Consider the following 25,688-nt stretch of genomic DNA (forward strand, 5'->3'; position numbering starts at 1 on the left):
TGGGATATGATAGTTAAGCCAGCCAAAAAAATGAAGCCAGGAACATCAAGGGAGAAAAACATTGCTATTATTCTTTATGGAAATGCTTTTTTAAAATGCACACAGAGTTCTGAGAGTGACAGTCACTTGTGAAGCTACTCCCCTGAGGTAAATCAGGAGAATACACGAGTGTGGACCAGGCAGGCTCCATCTGCTGTCCCCTTAGGTTTGGACTTCAACTGTGTTGAGGCATTCAAAGGCAGAAAACACAAACATGTGACATGAATTGATGCAGCTCATGCCACGAGATTGTAGAAGTTTCTAGATAACGGCATCTTACAGTGGAGCTGACCCTATGCCAATGGGCTGGATCCAAAGGCAGAATCCAAGCATCAGTTCTCAATAGCAAGAAGAGCTGAGGCCATCCCATAGTGCCCAGGACACTGTGCAAGAGAGGATGGATACCGTATGCCTTTCAGGCCTCTCCAGCGCATTTTCCTTATCCTCCCTGGCTTGGCGTGAGATGTGTATGCACCTCTGAAGGCAGAGTTGCTTCCCCCTTTTGCCCATCCCTTTTTCCACTGAATGAGATGCATTCAGCATTACTGTCACCATCCTACAATGTTTCTGAAAGAACAGAACCTGTTTGGATTGTGGGTTTTTGTTTTTGTTTTTTTTTTTTTCACAAAAATAATTCCCCTTTTATGTCCTCTGGCCCAGTACTTTTGAGTTTCTCACCCAGTAATTTCATCGTCTCTGATTATATGTTCCATGCTTCATCTGGAAATATCATTTATTTCCTTACAAATTACAGCAACACCACAATCCATCGATTGGACTGCACACACACTGTCCAATCACCACTCTGCCTCTCTTACCCTAAGCTCAAGGGCAGATTTCCTACCTGCTACCCGCACCAGTCTCTGGTTTTTGAGGTCAGTAATCACCAAACATTTTGGCCACAAGCATTATTAGTAAAAGTAAACAAATCTAAACATTGATTATATGTCACCGTAAAAGTATGTTCTGTCTCTTAAGCAGTTGTTAGTGCCAATTTTTACACTTGCTAGTGAAGCTACAGAAAGTAAGTAAATACTGCTATTCCTTTCCTAGGTGAACAGATCCTCTTGAGCCAAGCTGTATCTGCTACTCAGCCTTCGAGTTCCTTCCCCGGAGTCTGTGTATCATGCATGTCCTTCATGCCACAGGAATCCTCCCTACCTTTCTGACTTCTGGATTCTTTCTTTCCTGGTGTCTCCTCTGTTTCTTCCATTCTGCCTGAGAATTCTCCAATATTTTCGGTAAATAGGGGCATACAGTTAAACTTTATACCTTTAAAACTCTCTCAGCTACTCAAGATGAAGCTTTCAAAATTGGGGATGCTTTTGAGCAAGTATATTCTACAAAGAGACATGTGAGCATTTTTTTAAATAATTGTAAGATTACCCTATGCAGATAGTTAAATTCCTTGGACAGATAGCTGGCCAGCTTACATCAAATCTGATAAGATTCAGTAAAGCGTCAATCCACCCTACTCAATGAAAACAAGTACTAACCTCTTAGAAGTGAAAATATATGCACTGTGCTATTTTTAGCCACTTGTGACATTTTTAATTGAGCTTGCAAAGGAGGGAGGGAAAACTCAGTACACCAATCACTCCTCACTTGTGTTAAAATTCTACCGAGCAATGTACAAGATACAAAATTCCACTTTGCTTTCTTCACAGAATTCCATCACGTTCATCTTGAAAGGTGTTTTTGTTTGGGTTTTTTTTTTTCTACATCTTCTGAATACTCACTTGGCAAAAGCATTTCTCCTGCTGATCTCTTTTTGGGACGAGGCAGAAGTAGTGCTGAAACTTCTCCTAAAGCCTAAATATCAAAGTTAAAGTTAAAAGAGGAAAAACACATATTTTTCAGTCCCTACTAAAAGTTTTTTTCAACTTCTTATATCAATGTTCTATAAAATCAGTTTCTTTGGAAAAAACAAAGGAAGCTAGTACATATACAGAAAATAATTGTAATTCTCTATTTCTTAACAATTTTTTTTAAGTTTACCTTCCTGGTGAAACTGCTCATAAAGGAGAAAGAGATGATCAGGACATTTCTTTTTGGAGCTTTTGAAGTTTATCTTTGACATATGTGAACTGCCAGCTTCACTACTTGAATATTCTGAATTCATTATTCCTTAAAATTAGGGTCATTTGAACACATGCTATCCGTCAACAGTGTGTCTCTGTGGAAAGCACCTTTACAAAAATTAAAATCAGGCCCCAGAGAGAAAATAGTTTCAAAATGCATCTCTGATAAAGATCTAGCATTCCTAGTATACAAAGGAACTCAATAATCAGAAAATAAACACAATTTAACTGGGCATCAGACTGAACAATTCCTGATCCAGGAAGATATAATGACAAGGCTAAGAACAGTCCTTCAACCTCTGCAAATAATGAACCATGCCCCTTCCCCAGAGTCCATGTACAGAAGCTCTCAGTACCTCAGAACGAGAATGCACTTAGAAAGAGCGCTTCAAAGAGGTAAAAGGAGGTCACAGGGGTGAGCCCTATCCCAACATGTCAGATACCTTTATAAGACGAGATTAGGACAGAGTATGGAAAAGACAGTGTGAAGGCTCCAGAGAAAAAATGGCCAATGTAAACCTAACAAACTCTCACAACCCCATACATCATCATCAGGGAATTTAAAATGAAAGCCACACACCTGAAACAATAGTGAAATCTATAGGTCATAAAGTTAACTTCAACAAATAGTTAAGAATTGGCATTACACAAATAACTCTTTCACAGATGGTTACCTTTATGGAAAGTAAAATGGAATTTAAATCCTTACCACACACAAAATCAATTCCAGGTAAATTGATAAATGTGAAACACAGAAATAGAAAACTTAAAAAAAAAAAAAAAACAATATAGAGCCTGGAGCTGGCAGCTCATGCCTATATTATAATCTTAGCTACTGAGAAATCTGAGACCTGAAGGATCATAGCTCAAAGCCAGCCTGGGAAGAAAAGTATGAGAGACACCATCTCCAATTAACTGGAGTGGTAGCATACCAGCTGTACACAAGAAAGCCAAGGAAGGAAGATGGCAATACAGGAAATAGCTAAATTTTCTGTCTTGGAGGCTGGGCGCAAGAGGTCACATGCCTGGAATCCTAGCTACTCAGGAGGCCAAGATGTAAGGACTGAGGTTCAAAGACAGCCTGGGCAGGAAAGTCTATGAGACTCTCATCTCCAACTAACCACCAGAAAGCCAAAAGTGAAGCTGTTGCTCAATTAGCAGAGTGTTATCTGTAACAAAAATGCTAAGGGATAGTGCCCAAGCTTCGGTACCAGCACACACACACACACACACACATATGTATATGTATATGTATATATACATAGGTATAGATGTATATGTGTACATGAATATAGATTTATATGTATATATAAATGTATATATAGACATGTCTGTATATATGTGTCTATACATATAAAATATATCTACATCTCTATATGTGAGTATATGTACATGGAAAAGATTTCTTAAGAGAAAAAATGCAAACTATAAAATAGTTGTCTTTTGACTATATTTAAAGGCTTCTGATATCAAAGAGACCCCAAAAGAAGAAAAAATGTAAGTCATCAATTGGGCAAGATATCAGACCAACAAAACACTAGCACTTCAAATACACAGCAAAGCCTTCAAATTTACTAGTAAGAGAAATAGCAAAGCAGCAAAAAGGAAAATGGGCAAGAAATCTGAAATGGTATTTCATAAAAAAGAAATGCATATGTATGGCCCATAGAGTAAAAACAGGCTCAATCCTGACTGTAATTTGAAAAATGTGCAGTAAAGCCACAATTGAGACTATTTACACCCATCAGACTGAGGAGGACAGAAACTCAGAGCTTAGCTGATGGAAGTGAGTATCCCATCCTCCACACATATGTCTACATAGCTAGGCACATGTATACACATGAATAGAGATACACACATTCAACCTGGCATTCCTATAAGGGTGAAAGATATGGACATCTACCCCTCGAGTGTGTGTAGTTTATAATACAGACATAGTTTGTAATAATAAAAAACATGGCATGACCCCCGATAACTAATAATATATCAGACAACAGTCAAAAATGAACATCTGCATCTGCATAGGTTAACAAAATATAAAACAAGGAAAAATTAATGTAATCTTAGGATGGGACATGGAACATGAAGATATATAGGAAGGGACTCGGGGATTCTGCCACACAGGTGATGTGTACAGCTGAGAAGCAAGAAATGGATGCCTGATCTGTGACCACATGAACCATACAACAAATAAACTCCATCTACTCTTTTATATACATATATGTACATATATATACATACATTTAGACATTCATATTTCATAATCCAAATTTATCAGCAAAGATAAGCAAAAACCTTATTAAAATTGTGTCATCTTACCAGGATAAGAATGATTCTGTTTATTTGAAATTTCTGAAAGAGTATCCAGGGAATCTGTTAATCTACAAATAAAGCAAACAAAATAGACCTCATTAAAGTAGCTGCTTTTAAAAGATGAGCAATAATCAGAAGGAAGAGGGCCTCACTATGTAAGACTAAGCATCAGGTAAAAAGTCCATCTGAAAGAATTCACTCAGCCAGGCATCACTGACTCACACCTGGAATCCTACTCAGGAGGCTGAGATCTGAGGATCACAGTTCAAAGCCAATCGGGGCTAAAAACAGACTGAGAAATTCATCTCAAATTAACCACTGAAAAGCCCCAGTCCTAGCACTAACTAAATGGATGAATATATAAATAAATTAATTTAAAATAGGGTTGTGATTTGTTTTTGAGCTTGTCCTTCAGAGATGAAATTAAAAACATATAAAAATGTTTATTTTATGTCAAATTTAACATGACTAGCTCTTTAAACTGGAACACAGACATTCAACTTTGTGTGTGATTTTTTTTGGTAAAACTGTACAGTTAAGATGATTTGAAGCCTATAATATTTAATGCTAAGCAAAATTGTAAAGGTCACCTTCCCAATGGCATTCTTTTCATTTTTGAATCCTCAGATCATTCTGTATTTTTTAAAAAGACAATCATGACAACCTCATTTTCTTTCAACTGCTTACTGACCTGAATCTGCAAGGCTTTCATTTGTCAATCACCTCCTCCAACATATTTTATTTCCATCAAGAAATCCTGCAACTCCTGCAGTATCTGCAGTGTCATCTTGCAATCCAGATGCATCATTTTTACATCATATAATACAGCACACCCCAAATGACAAGAGACCAATGGATATAAAGAATATGACTTGGTGCTGAGCCCCAGTGGCTCACACTTATAACTGTAGTTGCTGAGGAGCCTGAGACTTCTGGTTCTAATCCAGCAGAAAAGTCTATGAATTCTTATCTCCAACTAAACAGCAAAAAGCTGGAAGGGGACCTATGGTTCAAGTTATAGATCATCAGTCTTGAAGTGAGGACATGAGTCCTAGAAGTGATCAGGTCAGTAGAAATAAGTAACTAATGATAAGAACCAATAAGATCCTGTGTTCATGAAGGTCGTGTGTGTGTGTGTGTGTGTGTGTGTGTGTGTGTGTGTGTGTGTGTGAAAGGAAGACCAGATTTGGTCTTAAATGAGATTGGATTTGATCAGCCAATAAGTTTTCTGATCTAGCCAGTAAGTTTTCTAAGAATTTCTCTTAAGGAGTACTGATTGATGGGACCGAGAGTTTGGCCTAATGGTAGAGTGTTTGCCTAGCATGCACAAAGACACAGGTTCGATTCCTAAGTACCACATACATAGAAAAAGCCAGAAGTGTTACTGTGGATCAAGTGGTAAAGCTCTAGTCTTGAGAAAGTACAAGAACAGCACTCAGGCCCTGAGCACAAGCCCTAGGACTGGCAAAAAAAAAAAAAGACAGAAATAGTAAAAACAATAATAACTAATAAAAACATTAAATGAAGCCAAGTGTTGGTTCTGCATGCCTGTAATCCTACCTACTCAGGAGGCTGGGGTCTCAAAATCATGGTTCAAAGCCAGCCTAGGCAGGAAAGTCTGTGAGACTCATATCTCCAGTTAACCACAGAAGTGAAACTGTGGCTCAAAGTGGTAGAGCACCAGCCTTGAGTGAAAGAGCTCAGGGACAGCACCGACAGATGAGAGAAAGAAAGAAAGAGAGACGGGGGGAGGGAGGGAGGGAGGGAGGGAGGGAAGAAGGAAGGAAGGCAGGCAGGCAGGCAAAAGAAAAGAAGGAAAGAAAGAGAGAGAGAGAGAGAGAGAGAGAGAGAGAGAGAGAGAGAGAGAGAGAGAGAGAGAGAGAAAGAAAGAAAGAAAGAAAGAAAGAAAGAAAGAGAAAGGAAGGAAGGAAGGAAGGAAGGAAGGAAGGAAGGAAGGAAGGAAGGAAGGAAGGAAGGGAGGGAGGGAGGGAGGGAGGGAGGGAGGGAGGGAGGGAGGGAGGGAGGGAGGGAGGAAGGAAGGAAGGAAGGAAAGGAAGGGAAGGGAGGGATGGAAGAAGGGACGGAAGGAGGAACGGAGGGAAGGAGGGAAAAAAAAGTAAACACCAAATGAAAGCTGTGTAATGTTAGGTGAGTCCAGAAAGCTATGTGGGCAAATATTCAGAAAGGCCAGTTAAAGGCTGAGGAGAAAGAAGCAGGGGCAGGTCGTGACCGGGCCTTAAGACATTCCTGAAGCAGTCCCTAAGTTTAAAATCCTTTCGTTCTGAAGATCAGTGGAGTCTTTAACAAACTCACAACTGGCTAGGATCAGACACTCTTCAAAATCAAAGACCATGTCTGTTTTATTTGCGAATAGAATGCCTTGCACAGCACAAAATGCTAAAAAGACATTTAATAGTATTTGATGATGATGAATGAGACAATCAGAAGATGACAGGAAGGCAGCTGGATTGAGATAGCAGTTCATTTAGAGACAGCCCCGATTCTTTTAACAAAGAGGGGGTTGCTTTCATAGGCACCACCTTAAAGAAGACAAAACAGAAAACAAGCAAAACCAAGTGCCAGAGGTGGGGGAAACCAGTGGGGGAACTGAAGACATGAGAAGGAATGTGGCTGAACTGAACTAAGAATCAGAGTTGGTCTATATTTACTGTGTCCAGAATATACCAAACTCTATACTCTGAGGAACACAAAGCAAACCTAGCCCTCTTGACCAGCAGACATGGATGAGTGTACAGCAAAGTGCCAATGAGGACAATGGACAAGCCCACAGGTGACTCAGCTGGACTTCACTCTCCAGCCAATCACTGGCCAGACCTGCATCCAGGAAAGTCAAGGATGCTCTGGTACCCAGGAAGGGATTAGCTGAGGACTGGCTGCTCTGAATGTGGGCCATACTTTCCTCATCTGAGAAACAGGAAGCCTTCTAGGGCCTGCCTCACAAGGTTACTGAAGAGAAATAGACCATACAGGGACTGGGCTGAAAATGGTACCCAGCCTCTGTGATTGCTATTCATTAACTAGTTCCTTTTTAATTAAAAAAAAAATGACAAGAAGAGAAAGAAAAAGAGCAAAGTGCTTAAAAACCTGGGCTGAGCCCAATGCTTCCATTAACAAGCCATGCAATTTTAGCAGAGCTACTCTATCTCCTGAACACTGTTTCTTCACACCTGCAAAATGCAGATGATAAAGACTTTGTAGGGCTCCCTGTGTCTGAGGGCAGAGCTGAGAGAAGTAGTCCAGTCTACCTCTTGGCCAATGCTCTGTGGAAGTTTGTGACAGGGATGGATATTTTCTGGTTTATCTGGCCAAACATTTATTCAGATCAAATAACACTGAAGTGAAAATACTTAATGAACTACAAAGCTTCCTATGCTGAAGCTTTCCTATTAGAGAGAAGGGAATAACGATGTCAAGTACCAAAGGAAATTAATACAAAATGCATACATAATTATTCAACAGGAAAAAATATACAGAGATTGAAGACAAAAATAGACAGAAAAATAAACTTCAATTCACTCAAGAGCAGTCACAGTCTGGATGTGACTTCCAGACTTGTCACAATAGATCTCGTCTCATGAATGTAATTATACCATGCATGCTATCTCTTATTTAAAGATTAGTGTCCGATTTCCTAGCTACTAAAAAGCATACCAAGCACCGTGAGAAAAGGCATTCCATATTTGCCCTGGAATTTCATGACAGATGTATTTCAACTTGTTTAAAACCAGCATGAGGTGGTCCACTACCTTACAGAGAAACACCGAGGTGGTTTATTATCTATGAATCCTTGAAACTTCACTTCCCCCAAAGATCTACTGCCTATCTATTTTTGAAAATGAAAGAAATCAGAGGGAGAAAAAAAGCCATTTTGGTTCCATTAGGTTTGTAAGAGGATGAATGGGTGCCTGCTGGCAGGAAATTTAATGTAGTTAGGATGTGACTGAAGCAATCAGAGTGCATTTTTACTTTTGTTTGCATGACAGATTAAGCTTGCTACTCTCACTGTTCTAAGCTTCAAACGCCACTTCTAATAGCCTACACATCCTCATAGGGTTTGCAAATGAGAAAGAAAGGAGGTCTTTAAAATTGCAAATCCTCAGCAAGTCAAATTTAGCTTTCCATGAGCCTTTTCTCTGGAGAAGGTGCGTGCTTAACCCTTTGAAAGAAGGCGTGAACTAGCCGGTCACCACCTATCTTTCAGCTAAAATTAAGACACATGTCTTCACTCACTCATAGGAGTTGGGTCCAAATTAGAAGCATATATGAAGATATTCAGGACTATGTGCATATACACACAAACCAGCTGACTAAGGATGCTCCAGCGGTGTAATGCCTTCAAACAACTACCTTACAGCTAAACAAAATGAAGATCAGGGATGACATTTTGAATTGAAACCTCTTTGTACTACTACTTAATTATGAATTCATTACTTATTAAATATCATAAAGCTGAAATGTTTTGTCAGAGAAGGAAGGGTAGATAAATGGAGAGAGACAGGGTGGAAAAACACAGTCATAACACTCAATATACATATGTGAAAATGCATCCAGGTAGCTTGAGGGGTTTGGTGGGGTTGGGAGAGATGGGAGATTCTAATGAAATGAGGTAATACTGATCAAGATGCATTGTACTTACAAAGTGATATATTGAACTGAAAACCCCTTTATACTACTATTTAAGGATAATAATAAGAAAACAAGGGGCTGGGAGTTTGGCCTAGTGGTACAGTGCTTGCCTAGCATGCACGAAGACCCGGGTTCGATTCCTCGGTACCACATACATAGCAAAACGCCAGAAGTGGTGCTGAGGCTCAAGTGGTAGAGTGCTAGCCTTGAGAAAGTCCAAGGACAGTGCTCAAGCCCTGAGCCCAACCCCAGGACTGGCAAAAAAAAAAAAAAAAAAGAAAACAATAATGCCTCAAAATGTGCATTCATAAGTTTAATTATATAAATATGTACCTAACATAATTGCTAAGGAATGAGTCCTAGAAAAAAAATCTTTCATTATAATAAATGCTATATATAGTAACAAGAAAGTAAGGTCTTTGTGTGCTACTAAAAATTATGAAAAGTGGGACCGGGAGTTTGGCCTAGTGGTTAAAGTGCTTGCCTAGCATGCATGAAGACCCGGGTTCGATTCCTCGGTACCACATACATAGAAAAAAAGCTGGAAGTGGTGCTGAGGCTCAAGTGGTAGAGCTCTAGCCTTGAGAAAGTCCAAGGACAGTGCTCAGGCCCTGAGCTCAAGCCCAGGACTGGCAAAAAATAAAAATAAAAATAAAAAATAAAAATTATGAAAAGTCTACATGGCTAAACATGCATTCTTTTTCTCACCTCTGCACTCTGGATGGGGGAGCAAATATTCCGTATCTTGGAGAACAACTAAAGTACTGCACACCTCCAACTGAACCATCGTTCTTGCCATGAGGTTTTTCAAGCTCTATACCATACCAGTATCCTAGAACATGAAGATTGCATTTAAAATCATCTGCACTTTACTCAGTCGTTATGCTTATTATATGAACCCGAGTCTGGATGGTTTAACATTTTCACAAATGATCAAAATGCTAGAAGATCATCATGATCGTTAAGCTTTCAAATGATAAAATTATAAAATAAAACTTGAAAATCTGAAAAGTAGTAGAGAGAAAAAAAACATTTTACCAGCATAATTGCAGAGCGGTACATTAAGGGAGAAAAAAATCAAATGTAACAATACAAATTTGCAAAGCATTAGCTATCATGCAAGTAGAATATGACCACAATATATCTCAAAATTATAATGAAAAAGAAACTGTCCTTGACTAATGCAAGTGCGTTTCTGCAGGAGTAATGTAATATAATAGTGATATATAAATCCTAAAATATATAAATCTCAATATTAGAACACCACAAAAGTTCCTAAATAACTAAAGAACAAGAGATAATTTTTTCGAGGAAGTACCAGTTGTGGGGCTTGAACTCAGGGCCTGGGCACTGCCCCTGAGCTTTCATGCTCAAGGCTAGCATTCTACCACTTGAGCTATAGCTCCACTTCCAGCTTTTTTTTTTTTTTGCCAGTCCTGGGCTTGAACTCAGGGCCTGAGCCCTATCCTTGGACTTTGTCAGGGCTAGAGCTCTACCACTTGAACCTCAGCACCACTTCCAGCTTTTTTCTATGCATGTGGTACCAAGGAATTGAACCCGGGTCCTCATGCATGCTACCATAGGCCAAACTCCCAGCCCCACACTTCCAGCTTTTTAATAGTTGATTAAAAATAAGTGTCTCATAGACTTTCCTGTCCAGTCTGGCTTTGAACTGTGCTTCTCAGATCAAACCAATGTCCTCGGATCTTAGCCTCCTAAGTAACTAGGATTATAGGCATAAGCCATCTGTGCCCAGCAGAGATAGTATTTTAAAGATTTTAAAATATCACTGGCCATCATGGCGAGCCTATTTTTTCTCCATTACTTTTTCATTTCAGGATGAAAATAAAAATCATTTTTAGCCAAGTTAAAAAGACTTAAGTTAGCTAAGGGGAAGAATTTTCAGAAAGACTTTCAAGTACTTAAAGGGCTGGCTTCAAGGAAAGTGATATGACTTCCTCTCCTAGAGAGCTAAAAACTGAAGTAATTAAACTATATGCTTCTCCCACACACACTTGTAGAGCAAGAATTCTCAAATTGGGGTTGGGGGAGTAGGTAACATGTTTATCTGCTCATTTTCAGTTTTAAAAGACAGTACAAGCAGGGTGCCAGTGGCTCATGCCTGTAATCCAGTCAAGGCTAGCCTAGACATAAGGCTAGACCTTATCTCAAAAATAATAAAAAGGGCTGGTAGAATGTTCCGAGTATAGACTAGCAAGCTTCAGGCCCTGAGTTCAAACGCTAGTACTGTTAAAAAAAAAAAAAAAGATGAAAGTCAATCTTAAGTAATGCATTATGTCCAAAGAATCAAAACATTCTAGCCTTGTTTTATATAGCCAGAGAAATTTAAAGATACATGCTGATTGTGAAAAAATAATCTACCTACAGGCTTAAGTTTTTATATTAAGTTTTTCCTAACCAAACTGAATTACTACCTGCAGACCTAAGGAAGTCATGGGTTATAAAGTACACAAGCCATCTTAAAATCAATTCAATGGCTGAAAACCAAAACTGGCAGTAAGCAAACATGACTACATTGGCCTCCAGGCTACTCAGCTACTAGCTACTCAGGAAGCTGAGATATGAGGACTGAGGATCAAAGCCAGCACAGTCACAAAGTCCATTCTTATTCCAATTAACCAGCCAAAAAAAAAGAAAGAAAGAAAAGAAAAAGAACAAAGCAGTAGTGGCTTCAATTCTGAGTTCAATTGCTCCAATGCTGGAACAATTAAACAATATATAAAAGAAAAGAAGAAGCATGTGTTATGATTTTCCATGGCTCTCTAATATCTCTTACTGTTTTATAGTCAAACATACTGCCTCCCTTAGCCCCTGACTCTCTGGATGTCTGTGTACTAGATAGTTTGAGAGGGCAGCCCTTCTCCAAAGCAAAAAGCAGGCATGCTAAGCAATCAATTTAATGTAAATGTTGAGATGCTTTAAGCCCAGGATTCCTGGTCTAGACCATAAACCACTGGGTGTGCAGGTGACACCTGGGCCTCCCTACCCCACACCGCAGGAACCAGATGCAAGAAAATACTAATATTCCAGCTGCTGCTATCATGGAAGTTCCTAAGATCTTGTCTCTGACCTAGGATTCTTATGTTTTCCAACAGCACCTATGAAACTGTGGCAGTCTAGTTTGCTAGCTTGTAAACAGGCTAAAATCTCAGCTCTTTCTCAGTTCTTGACAGAATGTCATGCCACAAACAAAAACAAAAAAATCAATGTCATAGGTAATGTTTTCCTAAAATGCTGCAATGCCACCATGTGTTAAAATTGCATATTGCTATCTAAAACATACAATAATCAGGGCTTCATTTGACTGGCTATTGTTTACACTTATAATCCTTGAAAATGCAAATGATAATAATCTTGGCTTTGGTAATACAATAATAAGTAGAGTAAGGTCCTTCCGTCCACCCAGGCTCTCCAAACCTCTCTTATAAGAGCTACACATTAACTCATTACCTACTCATTTGATGTAATATCTTCAGAGAAAAACTAATCCTGAAACATTTCCCTTGTCATTTAGCACAGTTGGAAATCAGTGAGCATTAACTTGGGAAATGACAGCTAATTTTAACATTAGGTAAATGGAAACACACTTGGCAAGGCAAATCAACAGTCACCAGTCAGTCTGTGCATACACACCGAGTTTGTTTCACTGTATCACAATTTCTGTGCTTCTGCTCTCTCCCACAAACACTGTTGACTGAGGAATTTTCTACTGTTACTTTTGTCTGTGTGTATGTATGTGTTTACATGTGTGTGCACCAGTACTGGGGCTTGAATTCACAGCCTCGAGCTCTCCCTTGGCTTTTCACTCAGAGCTGGCATTGTGCCACTTAAGCCACTCTGCCACTTCCAGGCTTTGGGTGTTTTATTGGAGATGAGAGTCTAACTTCAAACTACAATCCTCAGGTCTTAGCTTCCTGAGTAGCTAGGATTATGAGTCATCAGTGCTGGGTTCTGCTATTACATTTTTCTCTACCTACAAAACTTCAAATTTTTTGTATTCTAAAACTTGAAATTAGCAGGGTGCTGGCTCACAACTGTAATCCTAGCAACTCAGGAGGCTGAGATCTGAGGATTGTGGTTCAAAGCCAGCCTAGGCACTAAAGTATGTGAGACTCTTATCTCCAATTAACCACCAGAAAACCAGAAGTGGCGCTGTGGCTCAAGGGGTAAGGTGGTAGCCTTGTGCTGAAGAGCTTAGGGACAGTGCCCAGGCCCAGAGTTCAAGTCCCACAATGGACTAAAAAAAAAAAAAAAAACCTTGTAATTGAACAAAGACTATTCAGATGAGTCACCTGGAGCAAAATTTGTTGTCCCAAAGAATTTAATGGTACCAACTCTCTGGCCTACCACCAACACTCGATCTCCAAGGTGGAGTTCTCCTTCACGGTGGGAATTATTTGCCACAGATGTCGTTGAAGAATTCAAACCTGTGGAGGGGATGGGGAGAGAGGGGGCAGGGAAAGAGGAGAGAAAACAAAGGGCGACAACCTCAAAACACATAGTCAAAAAAAAATCATTCAATTCTCTAAGTAGTCTAGTCAGTTGGAGATGTCAAACTTTGATGCCTCTTATAACCTGGAATCATGTCTCTGACATGAGAGGTCAAAGCACTCCATGGAAGCATTTAGTGTTTTTTGAGAAAATTACAGCCTTAGAGACACACAAACTGATTCCCGGTACAGAATCAATTCTTTCGAATTGCTTATGAAGTCATAGATAGTATTTGAGGGTTTGTTAGCCATAGTTGCCTCTGTCATGGAGACTTGACTCTACTGTTAAAAATAGATGTGGAAAATATATAAAGGGGTAGGTATACCTGTGTTTAATGAAACTTTATTTACAAAGCCAATGGGCTGTAGTTTGTCAATATCTAGTCAAGTAAAGCGCAAGAGTTGGTGTAGTCACCTGGAGTCCGCATGAAGGATACACAGAGCACTGTGGTCCACAGGTAAAATGGCTACGGGTTAAGAGCCCTAATCTGAAAATCTAAAATGCTCCAAAATACAAAACTTTTGAGCATAAAAGTTCAAACGTCTAGCATATTGCATTCCAATGCTAAAAAAAAAATGTATCTGATTATGAAGCACCTCAGATTTCAGATTTTGGATTAGAGATTCTCAACCAAGAGTCTATATAAATATTCCAAAATCAAAGAAAAAAAAATCTAGAATCCCCAACATTCCTGTTCCCAAGCATTCTAGATGAGAAATAGTCAACATATAACTGGTCCTAATTACCTAAATTGAAATTCTAATTTAAAAAGATAAAACCATTCCCTCTCAATGTTAATTTAAAACCACATCTCAGTGCTCACTGTGAAATAGCAGAAATCCTACAGTAATATTGCCTCAAAAGTGGCCCAAATACAGCTTCCATCAAAAAAGGCCTAGAAGGGGGCCGGGAGTTTGGCCTAGTGGTAGAGTGCTTGCCTAGCATGCACGAAGACCCGGGTTCGATTCCTTGGTACCACATACTTAGAAAAAGCCGGACGTGGTGCTGAGGCTCAAATGGTAGAGCTCTAGCCTTGAGAAAAATCCAAGGACAGTGCTCTGCCCCTGAGCTTAAGCCCACGACTGGCAAAAAAAAAAAAAGGCCTAGAGGGAGGGTAAGTGGAATGTGGAAAAGCAGAAAATGAAAACATGGCAACAAATGGGGGTACATAAACCCATAAAGAAGGTATTCTGGATAAAATTCCCGGACACTCCAAGTAGCTGGTATTCTGTAGTACCTTCTGGTTTATGAAGTATTTTTCATTGATATGAATGGAATGATATGATACATGCATTAAAATCCAGCACTCTGAAGGTTGAAGCAGGAGGATCCTGGCTTCAAGACCAGTTTGGAATATATAGTGAGACCTTACCTATAGAAAGCAAACTGGTGGGAGAGGGGAAACTGATAGATAAGACCCAACCTTGGGCTAGAACTGAGAGTTTACAAGCGCCACACCCAGAACCTGAGACCAGACATCCTCCAGTCTCTTCCCATGTTCTTGTAGACCAAGGCCCAAAGAGTCTAAAGCTGAAGCCCAGAACACAGGTCTCCCTGCTCCTTACTATTTGCTCCTCTAGAATTTTCTAACACACTTATTTGTTATTGTGTACTCTCTGCCATTCACAACTCCCCAGACATACACATCTATTCAAAGTAGGAGTACACACCTCTAGAAAAGTGTCTGAAGGACTATCTCTGGGATTCCTAACTTTCCAACCCACTTCTCTGGTTCTTTGCCCCATTCCCCCTTTGAGAGAAAGTCTTCTTCTTCACTCTGAAAACTGTCATTATCTTCAGCCCACATAACCCACATAACCCTCAAATATACAAATAAACAGAACTACTTGTTATGAAACATAGAAAAGATAATCTACACTCATATATAATTTAAACTCCAGCAAATATCTAAAGTCTAGAAAGCAAATGAAGGGACTTACAATATGAAAATGGGTGAAAAAGATTGCTAGGGGCCAGGAGTGTGGCCTAGTGCTAAAGTGCCTACCATGCATGTAGCCCTGAGTTCAGTTCCTTGGTATCATGTGGTGCTATGGCTCAAGTGGTAGAGCAATAGCCTAGAAAATGCCCAAGGACAGTGTCCAGGCCCTGAGTTCAAGCCCCAGGACTGGCAAAAAACAAAAAAAGGTTGTTATGTGGGTACAGATTATCACCCATGTCCCTCACAGCCTTGAGGAGAAACTACATACCCTAGAAGACAAAAGGGAAGATACTCAAAAAACAACTGTACCGGCCGGGAGTTTGGCCTAGTGGTTAAAGTGCTTGCCTAGCATGCATGAAGACCCGGGTTCGATTCCTCGGTACCACATACATAGATAAAAGCCAGAAGTGGTGCTGAGGCTCAAGTAGTAGAGCTCTAGCCTTGAGAAAGTCCAAGGACAGTGCTCAGGCCCTGAGCTCAAGCCCAGGACTGGCAAAAAAAAAAACAACTGTACCAGGTAAACACTTCCAGGCCAAATTTCTAGGCCTCTACATTTCGGATGCCAGCTTTAAGATTTATTATATTTAAGGTTTATTATTATTATGTTTGCTAATGAAGGCAAGTGAGTTTGCTCCATCAATAAGATATGTTAAAGGAAAACAGTGGGCAGCAATCACTCATGTCTATAATACTTGCTACTCAGTAGGCTGAAATCTGAGAACTGTGGTTTAAAGACAGGCCTGGCAGGAAAGTCCATGAGATTCTTCTTTCAAATTAATCACCAAAAAGCTGAAAGAGAAGCTACTGTAGCTCAAGTGGCACAGCACAAACCCCGAGCAAAAAAAGTGAAGGGACAGTGCCCAGGACAAGTTCAAGCCTCAATACTACCACCAACTTATAATAATAGTAACAATAAACCTATCATGAACATTTTCTACAATGAAATTTTGGTGTCAAGTATCAGAAATATTAGGGAAAATAATCTGTTACTTATTATGAGTGTCAATGAGAATAACATGTCAAAATAGTTTCATGTGGGGTTGAGGATTTAGCTCAGTGGAAGAGTATTTGCCTGGCAAGTGCAAGGCCCTGAGTTCAATCCTCATCTCTGCTCAGAAAAAAAAAATAGCTTCATTTTCTTTCTGGATAAGTTTACATATATAGCCAAGGAAGTGAGCTACAAAAGATACAATTTATGCCAGATGGAATGGCTCATGCCTGGAATCCTAGCTACTCAAGAGGCTGAGATTTGAGGATCAAGGTTCAAAGCCAGCTGGGCACAAAAGGACCTGAGACTCTTATCTCCAATTAACCTCTGGAAAATAGGAAATGAGGCTTGGCTCAAGGGTAGGGGAGTAGCCTTGAGTTGAAGAGCTCAGGGGCAACATCCAGGGCCAGTAGACTTGAGCTATCAGAGACCAAGTTCAAACCCCATGATCCCCCCACACAAAAAATACAATCAATATCAACTGCAATACGAAGTTTCACAAAGCATCTCTTGTGTCTTCACACAGAACTGGAAAGGAGTAGTTAAAGAAATTCTACAGGAACCAGAGCCAGGTAAATACTCAATGAGATGGAGAAGCTATCACTATCTTCCTAGAAGGGGCACCCCAAGACCCTCTCCTACATAATTTCAAACTGTGATTTGAATTCTTTATAAAAAGAGCAAACAAGCTTTTTAAAAAAATATGATAATGAGTTCTAGGTTAATGAATGAAACAAGAGGTTTTTCTTGTGTGATTGTTGTTCTTAATGTACTATGTTATTTCTCTTCCCTTTTTTTTTGCCCTTATGGTTAATCTCACGTTGTTACTGTATCTGACTGTTACCTGATATATTATGAATACATTTATTTGTTTATTTGAAATAGGGAAGGGAAGAGGGAAACAAGATGATTGGGAGGGAGTGAGGGTAGGGAGGGGGTGAGGGTAGGGAAATGGGGACAAAAACATGAGAAGGGGTATAAATGTGCAAGAAGTAATGCACCTACTACCGACAAATGTAACTGTAACACCTCTATACATTATCCCAAAAATAAAAGTTAAAAAAGAACATATGATGATGACACAAAGGCATGCAAAATGCAAAGAAGAAACAAACAAAAATTCACATGGAGCAAAACCACTAAGCGTTAGTTAGGTGAAAATCAATGCAACATCTTCTACCCAAAAGCAAAATGAAGAGACTTGACTTAAAGCTCAAGAGGGAATGGAGAGAAGGGAGAGGTAGGGAAGTGAGAAAGTAGTTCAGTCTGATTGAAGGGTTCCTTTCTACACATATAAAAACAGCAAATCTACTTACAAACAAACCAAGATTAAAAACACCAAGCAAGCCTGGTTGAAAAAGCCATAGATACCAGCACTGGCTCTGGAGGACAGGGAAGGGCTTTTGCTTGTGTTCTTGCTACTGTTGCTTGTGTTCGCTTTCCTGGGGACATTCTGTTTGTGCTCCAAAGAAGACGTGGAGGAGGAGCTGCTGATGGTTCCATGCAGGGAAACTGAAACAGAAAAAGAAGAAAAAAATTGCATTACTTACATGTGGAAAATAAGATTGAGCCACTACCATGTTTTTCCAGACAAATCCTTCCTAAATATCCTATCTCAACGGTTTTCTCAATAGTGGATTTTCTAATGTTAAATAAAATGTCTGATTTCATCCAAACACACCTTATACATAAAAGATTTTGTGATACAAGAGATAGTTTTAAGGATTCACGATGTAACCTCACAATTTTACAAATGGATGTCACCATAGCAACTAATATTATCTAATCTAACCACCAGGACTCACTAAGGAAAGGAAGAGAGGCTTGAGTTATTAGTACGAAAAAAGAAAGGTCATTCAGATGTTTTAAGGTAACATGTTGGGAGGATGGGGTTCTTATGCCAATACTAGGACAAGAACTCGGGAGTTTACTTGGCTTTTTTTGCGCATGTCCAGCACTCTACCACTTGAACCCCACCCCCCAGTTCCAGCTTTTAATAGTTAACTGGAAATAAGAGTCTTCCAGGGCTGGCTTTGAACTGCCTTCTGAGTAGCAGGATTATGGGCATGAGCCATAGGCATCCTGCTATGTCGAGTGGTTTTGAGTTAAGCCTGAAGGCAAGCAGGAAACTCATGCTCTGTTCATACAATGATTTGATAGACCAACTTCAACTGTATTGCCAAGCCACTGGGACTGTGTGATTTCCTTCCATTCCCTCTTGGAAGCTAGCTTAGTAAGTAGACCTTTAAGCACACTGCTAAGAAACACAGAAGATTTTACGTTCTTAAGAACATACCTATTGTGAGCTGGTTAAGACATTTTCACTGATTATTTTTGCTGTGAATGTTCCCTAACTTTAAAATTTAAATATAATGGTTTTCCATCCTATTATTAAAAGTTCCACGAGCAAATTGAACTTTAAGACCTGGGAATCATGAATGGTATTACCATCTTTCTCCGTGGCCGAGTTGGGTTCCTTCCTGGGAAGCCCTGGCAGGGCAGACTCCGGAGTGTTCTCTTTCTTTGATGACATGATTCCTGGGGCACCAGAACAAAGAGAGTCTTGTTTAGCATTCAACACAAAATTGTATTTGTTTTTCTAACTACACATGCATATCTTTTTATCAGAATCTCAGACACTTCTGAAAACATGCCGGGTAATTTCACAAAACCCAAAATCTCATCTATCTAAGGAGAAAGGAGAGGTTAGGAAACAACTTAGAGGTACCACATTTGCACGTTAACACAGGGCCTGCCTGCTGTGTCCCAAACTATGTAAAAATATAAGAGGAAAACTGGGCACTGGCAGCTCACACCTGAAACCCTGGATATCAGGAGGCTGAGATCTGAGGGATACAGGAACACAGTCACCCAGGAAAATGTAAATAGGAGGAGTGCCATCCAGGGTGACCAGGGCATAGAATGAAGCCCTAGGAGGAAAATAACAAACGTAAACAGCTGGGTGTGAGGGAGGGGCTCACGTCAAAGTGTCTACCTGGCAAACACAGGGGATTCTGGATTCAAACTCCAGCACTGCCAAAGAAACTGATGACCTGAGTAAGATTTCCTAATGAATCATCTGAGACAGAACTGCCTAAATGTTTGATCCTCAGTGCCCTTACTCAGTGTGTTCACACTACCACGTAAATTCACTGAATAAAATAAATAACTTTTGCTGATTATTTCAGCAACTATTTATTTAAGTGAAAGTTTTGGATACAAAGAAATCTCATACTCTCTGCCAGTGGAATTCAGAAAATGGCTACATTGCTCTGGAGCCACATCCAATTCCCACAAAAACCTCACTTGGGAGAAAAATACTCTTGAATAATGGACTGGTTTACTAAGACTTCTGTTTTCATTGTGCAGAAGATAAGGTACTCAGAGAACAACAATGGACTACCCTCAACTTCAAGTTCCACCCAGATGTATTCCAAGGCTACTCCTGGGTGAAGTACTTCCATAAAGAACTAGGCAGGGGACTCTTGAGTACTACAAAAAAGATATGGCAGTCTTAGGCCACGGAGGACTTCTTCCACTGCACACAGCAGACTGACATCATCACGAGTGCCTGCAGGGAAGACGTTCTTCATCTCAGCACTAACACAGGAAAACCAGGCAAACACTGGCATACCTCAAACTCTCATGTGAGCCCGGCTCTGGGGAATGGGCCAAACTACCTCCCCAGAAGGCTGTGGCAGTGTAAGAAGGGAGAACTGAGGGTGGAAACTGTATTGGCAGAAAGCCAGCCTTAAGAAAGACACAGGGGGGACGGGAGTTTGGTCTAGTGGTGGAGTGCTTGCCTAGCATTTACAAAGACCCAGGCTCTCTTCCTCAGTAACATATACATAGAAAAAAAAAAAATGGAAGTGGTGCTGTGGTTCAAGTGGTAGAGTGCTAGTCTTGTGGGAAAGCCCAAGGACAGTGTTCCAGCCCTGAGTTCTGGCAAAAAAAAAAAAAAAAAAACAACCCAGAGAAGTCAAAGGCCAGCAGCATGAGCTGCTTGGAATCCCAACTACTCAAGAGGATGCAATCTCAAGATTACAGTTCAGAGCCAGCCTGAGCAGGCAAATCTGAGATACTCGTATCTCCAACTAACCAAGGAAAAGGCCAGACTAGAAGCAGGGCTTCCAGTCATGAGCACCAGCCATAAGCAAAAAAATCAAGTGAAAGCATATAAGACCCCAGAATTAAAGCCCCAGTACTAGCAAATGAGAGAGAGAGAGAGAGAGAGAGAGAGAGAGAGAGAGAGAGAGAGAGAGAGAGAGAAAGAGAGAGAGAGAGAGAGGAGAGAGAGAGAGAGGAAGAAAGAAAGAAAGAAAGAAAGAGAGAGAGAGAGAGAGAGAGAGAGAGAGAGAGATATGAAAGGGAAGGGGAGGGGAGGAGAACGGAGAAGAGGGAAGGGGAAGAGAACTCCCCTGGAGGGAATGAGTACTGATTGGGTAGACTTTGGAAAGGAGGCCTGGCCTGAGCAGGGGTCTAAGTGTGTAACATTCTTTCCTCCAGCAGGAGAGTCTAGAAAATAATCTAGAGGGAGGTTAGATGCAGAGGCTACGGAAAGGCACTACAGTGCCCAGGAATAAGGAAGGACCTCAACTCGAACAGAGGAACAGAATAAGCAGGCAGCGTAGACTAATGTTTTAATAATGGCATTTTTCAGTTCTACCTGGCTCTACTTTGATTTTTTTTATCAAGCTAACTGGACTCTCATAAAGTTTTTATATAAAAAGATCTCCTTATATATTTTACAAAACCATAGGAAACCATCTCGACCAGGTTGCTAACTAATCTCACTTATCTTATGTCAGGCTTGCTTACATTCATGTGTATATGTATATGTGCACGCACGTGCACATGCATATATGTGCAAATATGCAGGTATGCAACATTTGCTTCTGTTTTGGTTGTGTGGTTGGGTTGGTTTGGGTTGGTTGGTTTGTTTTGGGGTCAGTTGCGGGGCTTGAACTCTGGGTCTGTCCCTAAGCTCTTCAGCTCAAGGTTCTGCCACTTGAACCACAGCACCACTTCTGGTTTCCTGGTAATTAATTGGAGATATGAATCTCACAGACTTTCTTGTCCAGACTGGGTTTGAACCGTGATCCTCAGATCTCGGCCTCCTGAGTAGCTACAATTACAGGTGTGAGCCACTGGCACCAGGCTGTATTGTTGCTTTTAACAAGATCTTTCTTGGTTACATACCCCAGGCAGTCCTGGAACTCATCGTGTAGACTGGGCTGGCTCCAAACTTACAATCTTCCTGCCTCCACATTGTATGTGGCTCATTTTTAATATCTTCTGCTTCTCTGCTGATTTTTTTTCTCATTTGTGTCAAGAGTGCTCAAGAGAACATGACTCTAATACATTTTTTCAAGTGGGTATGTATGAATTTCAGTGACCCATCTTAGAGCTGGCCTCCTTTGACTCTATAAAATGCCCAGACTTTCCTACCTTCTCATAATTTGAGTAATGTTGATGATCATGGAGGATGTGTAGTGTGATAGTGGGTAATAGTTAGACATAGAGAATCTTGATTTTATCCTGACTTTGTTTCTGCAGTCAGTTTGGCTAGGTCCAGACTGGAAGTGCTGGCCCACCTTGATCCCAGGTCACTTGAGTTTCCAAAGACTTGGCAGTGCTATTTGAATCCATCTCCTGTGCTATCCACAGGCCCTGCCCAGGAGATAAAAGCCTTTGGCACTGCCCCACATAAGGCCACTCCTCTCCTGTCCACTGCAGACAGGTTTCTGGCATTCTGAATATAACAGGGCGGCTTTACTTTCCCCATGCTATCACACAATATTCTGAGGCTGATTCTGCCTCTAGGGCCAAGAGGGGGAAACAGAAGAGAAATCAGTAGAGATACAGTTTCTCTCCTCAAGGCCAGGGCTGTCCTTCCTTGAGAAGGGCCTGCCCCTGTCCCTGCTGCTGTGCTAGGAAACCCTGCACCAGGCAGGGTTGCCTGGGGACCAGGATGGGAGCAAACAAAAGAGAATGGGGTTTCCTCCCAGTTCTGGCCTTTCCTCCTCCTCAGGCCAGAAACTGGGGATTTTGCTTGCACTGTCTGTCCACGGAGTACTTTCAAGTTACAAAGAAAGATACTGTTTACAATATCATCAAAAAGTATGAAAGACCTAGGGACAGATCTAACAAAGGGTTACTATCTAAGAGATGGAGATAGAGATCAAAGTAAATGATACATATAGAGAGATGGCATAATGAAATCCACCAAATATCTACTGGAAAATCTGAGGAGCCGGGCGCGGTGGCTCACACCTGTAATCCTAACTACTCAAGAGGCTGAGATCTGAGGATCGAGGTTCAAAGCCAGGAAATGGCGCTGTAGAAGAGCCCAAGCCCAGAGTTCAAGTCCCACGATCAAAAAGAAAAAAAAATGCTGAGGAGGAGCAAGGACAGAGCTAAGGGAATAGAACAAAGGATAGAGGGAGAGAACATGTTCAAACAACACTGCACATATCTACTGAATCATCACCATGAAACCTTCTTATATTATTCATGTATGCTAGTGAAAAAGACAAAAAAACTTTAAAAATAAAGAAAATCACACAGTTATAGCAAGAATTTGTAATGGGATTAAAAAGAAAAATATTCCAAGCACATAATTAAAAGACTGGCTATTATAAAGATGGTGATTCTCTTCAAATCGAATAAAGGTTTTGATGCAATGTCAATTTAAACCCTAACAGATTCTTGAAGAAGAAAACAAGAAATTGAACTTATTCTAAAATTTAGGACATGTATAAGGGCCCAAAAGAGGCAAGGTAATCTTCTAGAAGATTAGAGATTTTCCTCTATTAAATATCAAGATTATTTCTAGAGTAACATGAAGCCCAGCAGTGACAATGACTCAGGAATTGAGACAGCCAATATTCTATTATAGAATAGAAAGGTGAGCCACATTTTTTGGACCCAACCTTCATAGTATGGTAAAGCTTTCCTATTTCTATTTTTTTTTTTTTTTGCCAGTCCTGGGCTTGAGCTCAGGGCCTGAACACTGGCCTTGGACTTTCTCAAGGCTAGAGCTCTACCACTTGAGCCTCAGCACCACTTCCAGCTTTTTTCTATGTATGTGGTACCGAGGAATCGAACCCGGGTCTTCATGCATGCTAGGCAAGCACTTTAACCACTAGGCCAAACTCCCGGCCCCTCCTATTTCTATTATAATGTTTTAGGAAGTATTCATAGGCTGCAGTGGAAACAAAAGCACAAAATAAGGTTTGGCCTAGTGGTACAGTGCTTGCCTAGCACACACAAAGATCCAGGTTCGATTCCTTAGTTACTACATACATAGAAAAAGTGAAACAAAAGCCATATAATGAATGATTGTTGTCCTTAATGTAGTATTTTGTCTCTCATCTCCTTTGCTGTCCCTTGGTTATCTCATATTGGTATAGTATCTCACTTTGTTATCTGATATATTGAATTTATTTGTATTTGGATATTTGAAATTTGATAGGGAAGGGGGGAAAACCAAAACGGGTGGGGGGTGTGGGGGGGGAGGGAAACGGGTACCAAGACATGTGAAAGGGTATCAATGTATGTGAATTAATGCACCTTCTATCTGGCAAATATCATGTAACCCTTTTACTAATTACAATAAAAAAAAAAAAAAAGCCAGAAGTGGTGTTGTGGCTCAAGTGGTAGAATTCTGGCCTTGAGAAAAACCCAGGCCCTGAGTTCAAGCCAGAACTAGCAAAAACAATAAAGCACAATATTCTCACAGTTTATTTAAAATTTAAAATTAAGAATCAGGTGCCTTGGCTCATGCCTGTAACCCCAGCTACTCAATAGGCTGAGCTCTACAAGGTGATGGATTGGGACTGGCTTGGACCCATCAAATAGTAGAGCATGTACCAGCAAGCAGGAGTTCAAACTCTGATCATTACAATCAACCAACTGATCAACAATTTAAAATTCTGTTACGAGAACATTAGCTTCACACAAATAAAGCAATCAGTGGACAAGCTGACAGAGGCCAACTGTGCAGTACATGCGAAAAAATACAAAGTTTAGAAAATGAAGGTGTTAATCAAAGTCTGAATAGGGGAGTAAACAATGGATGGCAAGGCCCACCCCAAGCAGAAGTCACAGATATCACAGCCAGAGCACACATGAGACAAGGCAGCAAGGTCGGGGGTGGGGGGAGGGGGGGACACAAACACACATGCAGAGGGCATGCAGAGGAAGGGAGCCACAATTCAACTGTGGAAGCAGAAAAAGGTCCCCACAGCATAGGCAAGGGACAGAGCTGTGTTTCATCAACTTTTACCGGAAGTAAAAAATCCAGTTCTGAGGACAGACATGTCCAAGATAGGGCAAGAACAGAGAAGAGGCCCAACTGAAATATTCTTGTCAGAACTGAATTTATTAATCCCGATTGAGGCCAAAACACACAAAGGTGCAAAGTTTTATTGAATTCCAATCTCTCAGCATGCTCACAAGAAGAAAAAACAAAACAACAACAACAATAAAAACAGCAAAGCAATCTAAGTATTAGGAATCTCACAAATAAAACACTGAAGAACCTTAGCCTTCTGGTTTGACCTACCAGAGCTCGCTTTTGACATGACAGGAGCCACATCCGCCTTCTGGGACCTGGTAAGAGGCGCAGCTTTTGTGGAAGAAGCGTGTGTGGCATTCTTCCTTCGGTCTTTTGCTTTACTTATCTTTGAAAGAGGTGCAAAAATACCTAAACGATAATGTACAACGTTAACATTACACAATGAAGAGCATGTCAAGGAAAGAAGCAAGTGTAATCGTGTAGTGACAAACCTAGTACATATTCGGAGTGAGAGACAGCAAATCAGAGTTAGAAAAATATGGCACTCACCCTCAAAGAGCTTATAATCTACTCATCCTGACATATACACACCCAGCAATTTAAGCAGCACATGAAAGATACATGACCAAGTGCTGAATGAAATTGGGAGGAAAAAGAAAGTAACTATTTTGTTATATTTAAGCTGTTGGCAAGTAACAGCAAACTATGTATTATTATTATTATTATGTTGATAGTGGTGGTGGTGGTTGTGGGGCTTGAACTCAGGACCTGGACACTGTCCATAAGCCTCTATGTGCTCAAGGCTAGCAATTTACCACTTGAGCCACAGTGCCACTCTGAGTGGTTAATTGGAGATAAGAGTCTTATAGA

The 25,688-nt window shown here is 40.4% G+C and overlaps 1 protein-coding gene across 8 annotated transcripts in view; it reads right to left on the reverse strand.

Moving 5' to 3' along the window:
• Window positions 1-25,688, reverse strand: part of Clip4 (CAP-Gly domain containing linker protein family member 4) — a 68,403-nt gene that overhangs the window by 3,271 nt on the left and 39,444 nt on the right. For 5 of the 8 annotated variants that reach the window (XM_090337223.1, XM_090337228.1, XM_090337222.1 and 2 more), the window contains 7 exons: window positions 25,086-25,226; window positions 18,968-19,057; window positions 17,891-18,031; window positions 13,394-13,528; window positions 9,789-9,912; window positions 4,440-4,501; window positions 1,779-1,851 (listed from right to left, as the gene is read on the reverse strand). In XM_090337223.1, the coding sequence (XP_090193349.1) occupies window positions 1,779-1,851; window positions 4,440-4,501; window positions 9,789-9,912; window positions 13,394-13,528; window positions 17,891-18,031; window positions 18,968-19,057; window positions 25,086-25,226 (766 nt within the window). Of the gene's footprint in view, window positions 1-1,567; window positions 1,852-2,037; window positions 2,229-4,439; window positions 4,502-9,788; window positions 9,913-13,393; window positions 13,529-17,890; window positions 18,032-18,967; window positions 19,058-25,085; window positions 25,227-25,688 lie in introns of those variants that run through there. The other 3 variants (XR_016536279.1, XM_090337227.1, XM_090337229.1) reach the window with 3 other exon arrangements.

Source organism: Megascapheus bottae, chromosome 7 (genome assembly GCF_031878675.1).
Source record: "Megascapheus bottae isolate mThoBot1 chromosome 7, mThoBot2.hap1, whole genome shotgun sequence".
NCBI lineage: Eukaryota > Metazoa > Chordata > Mammalia > Rodentia > Geomyidae > Megascapheus > Megascapheus bottae.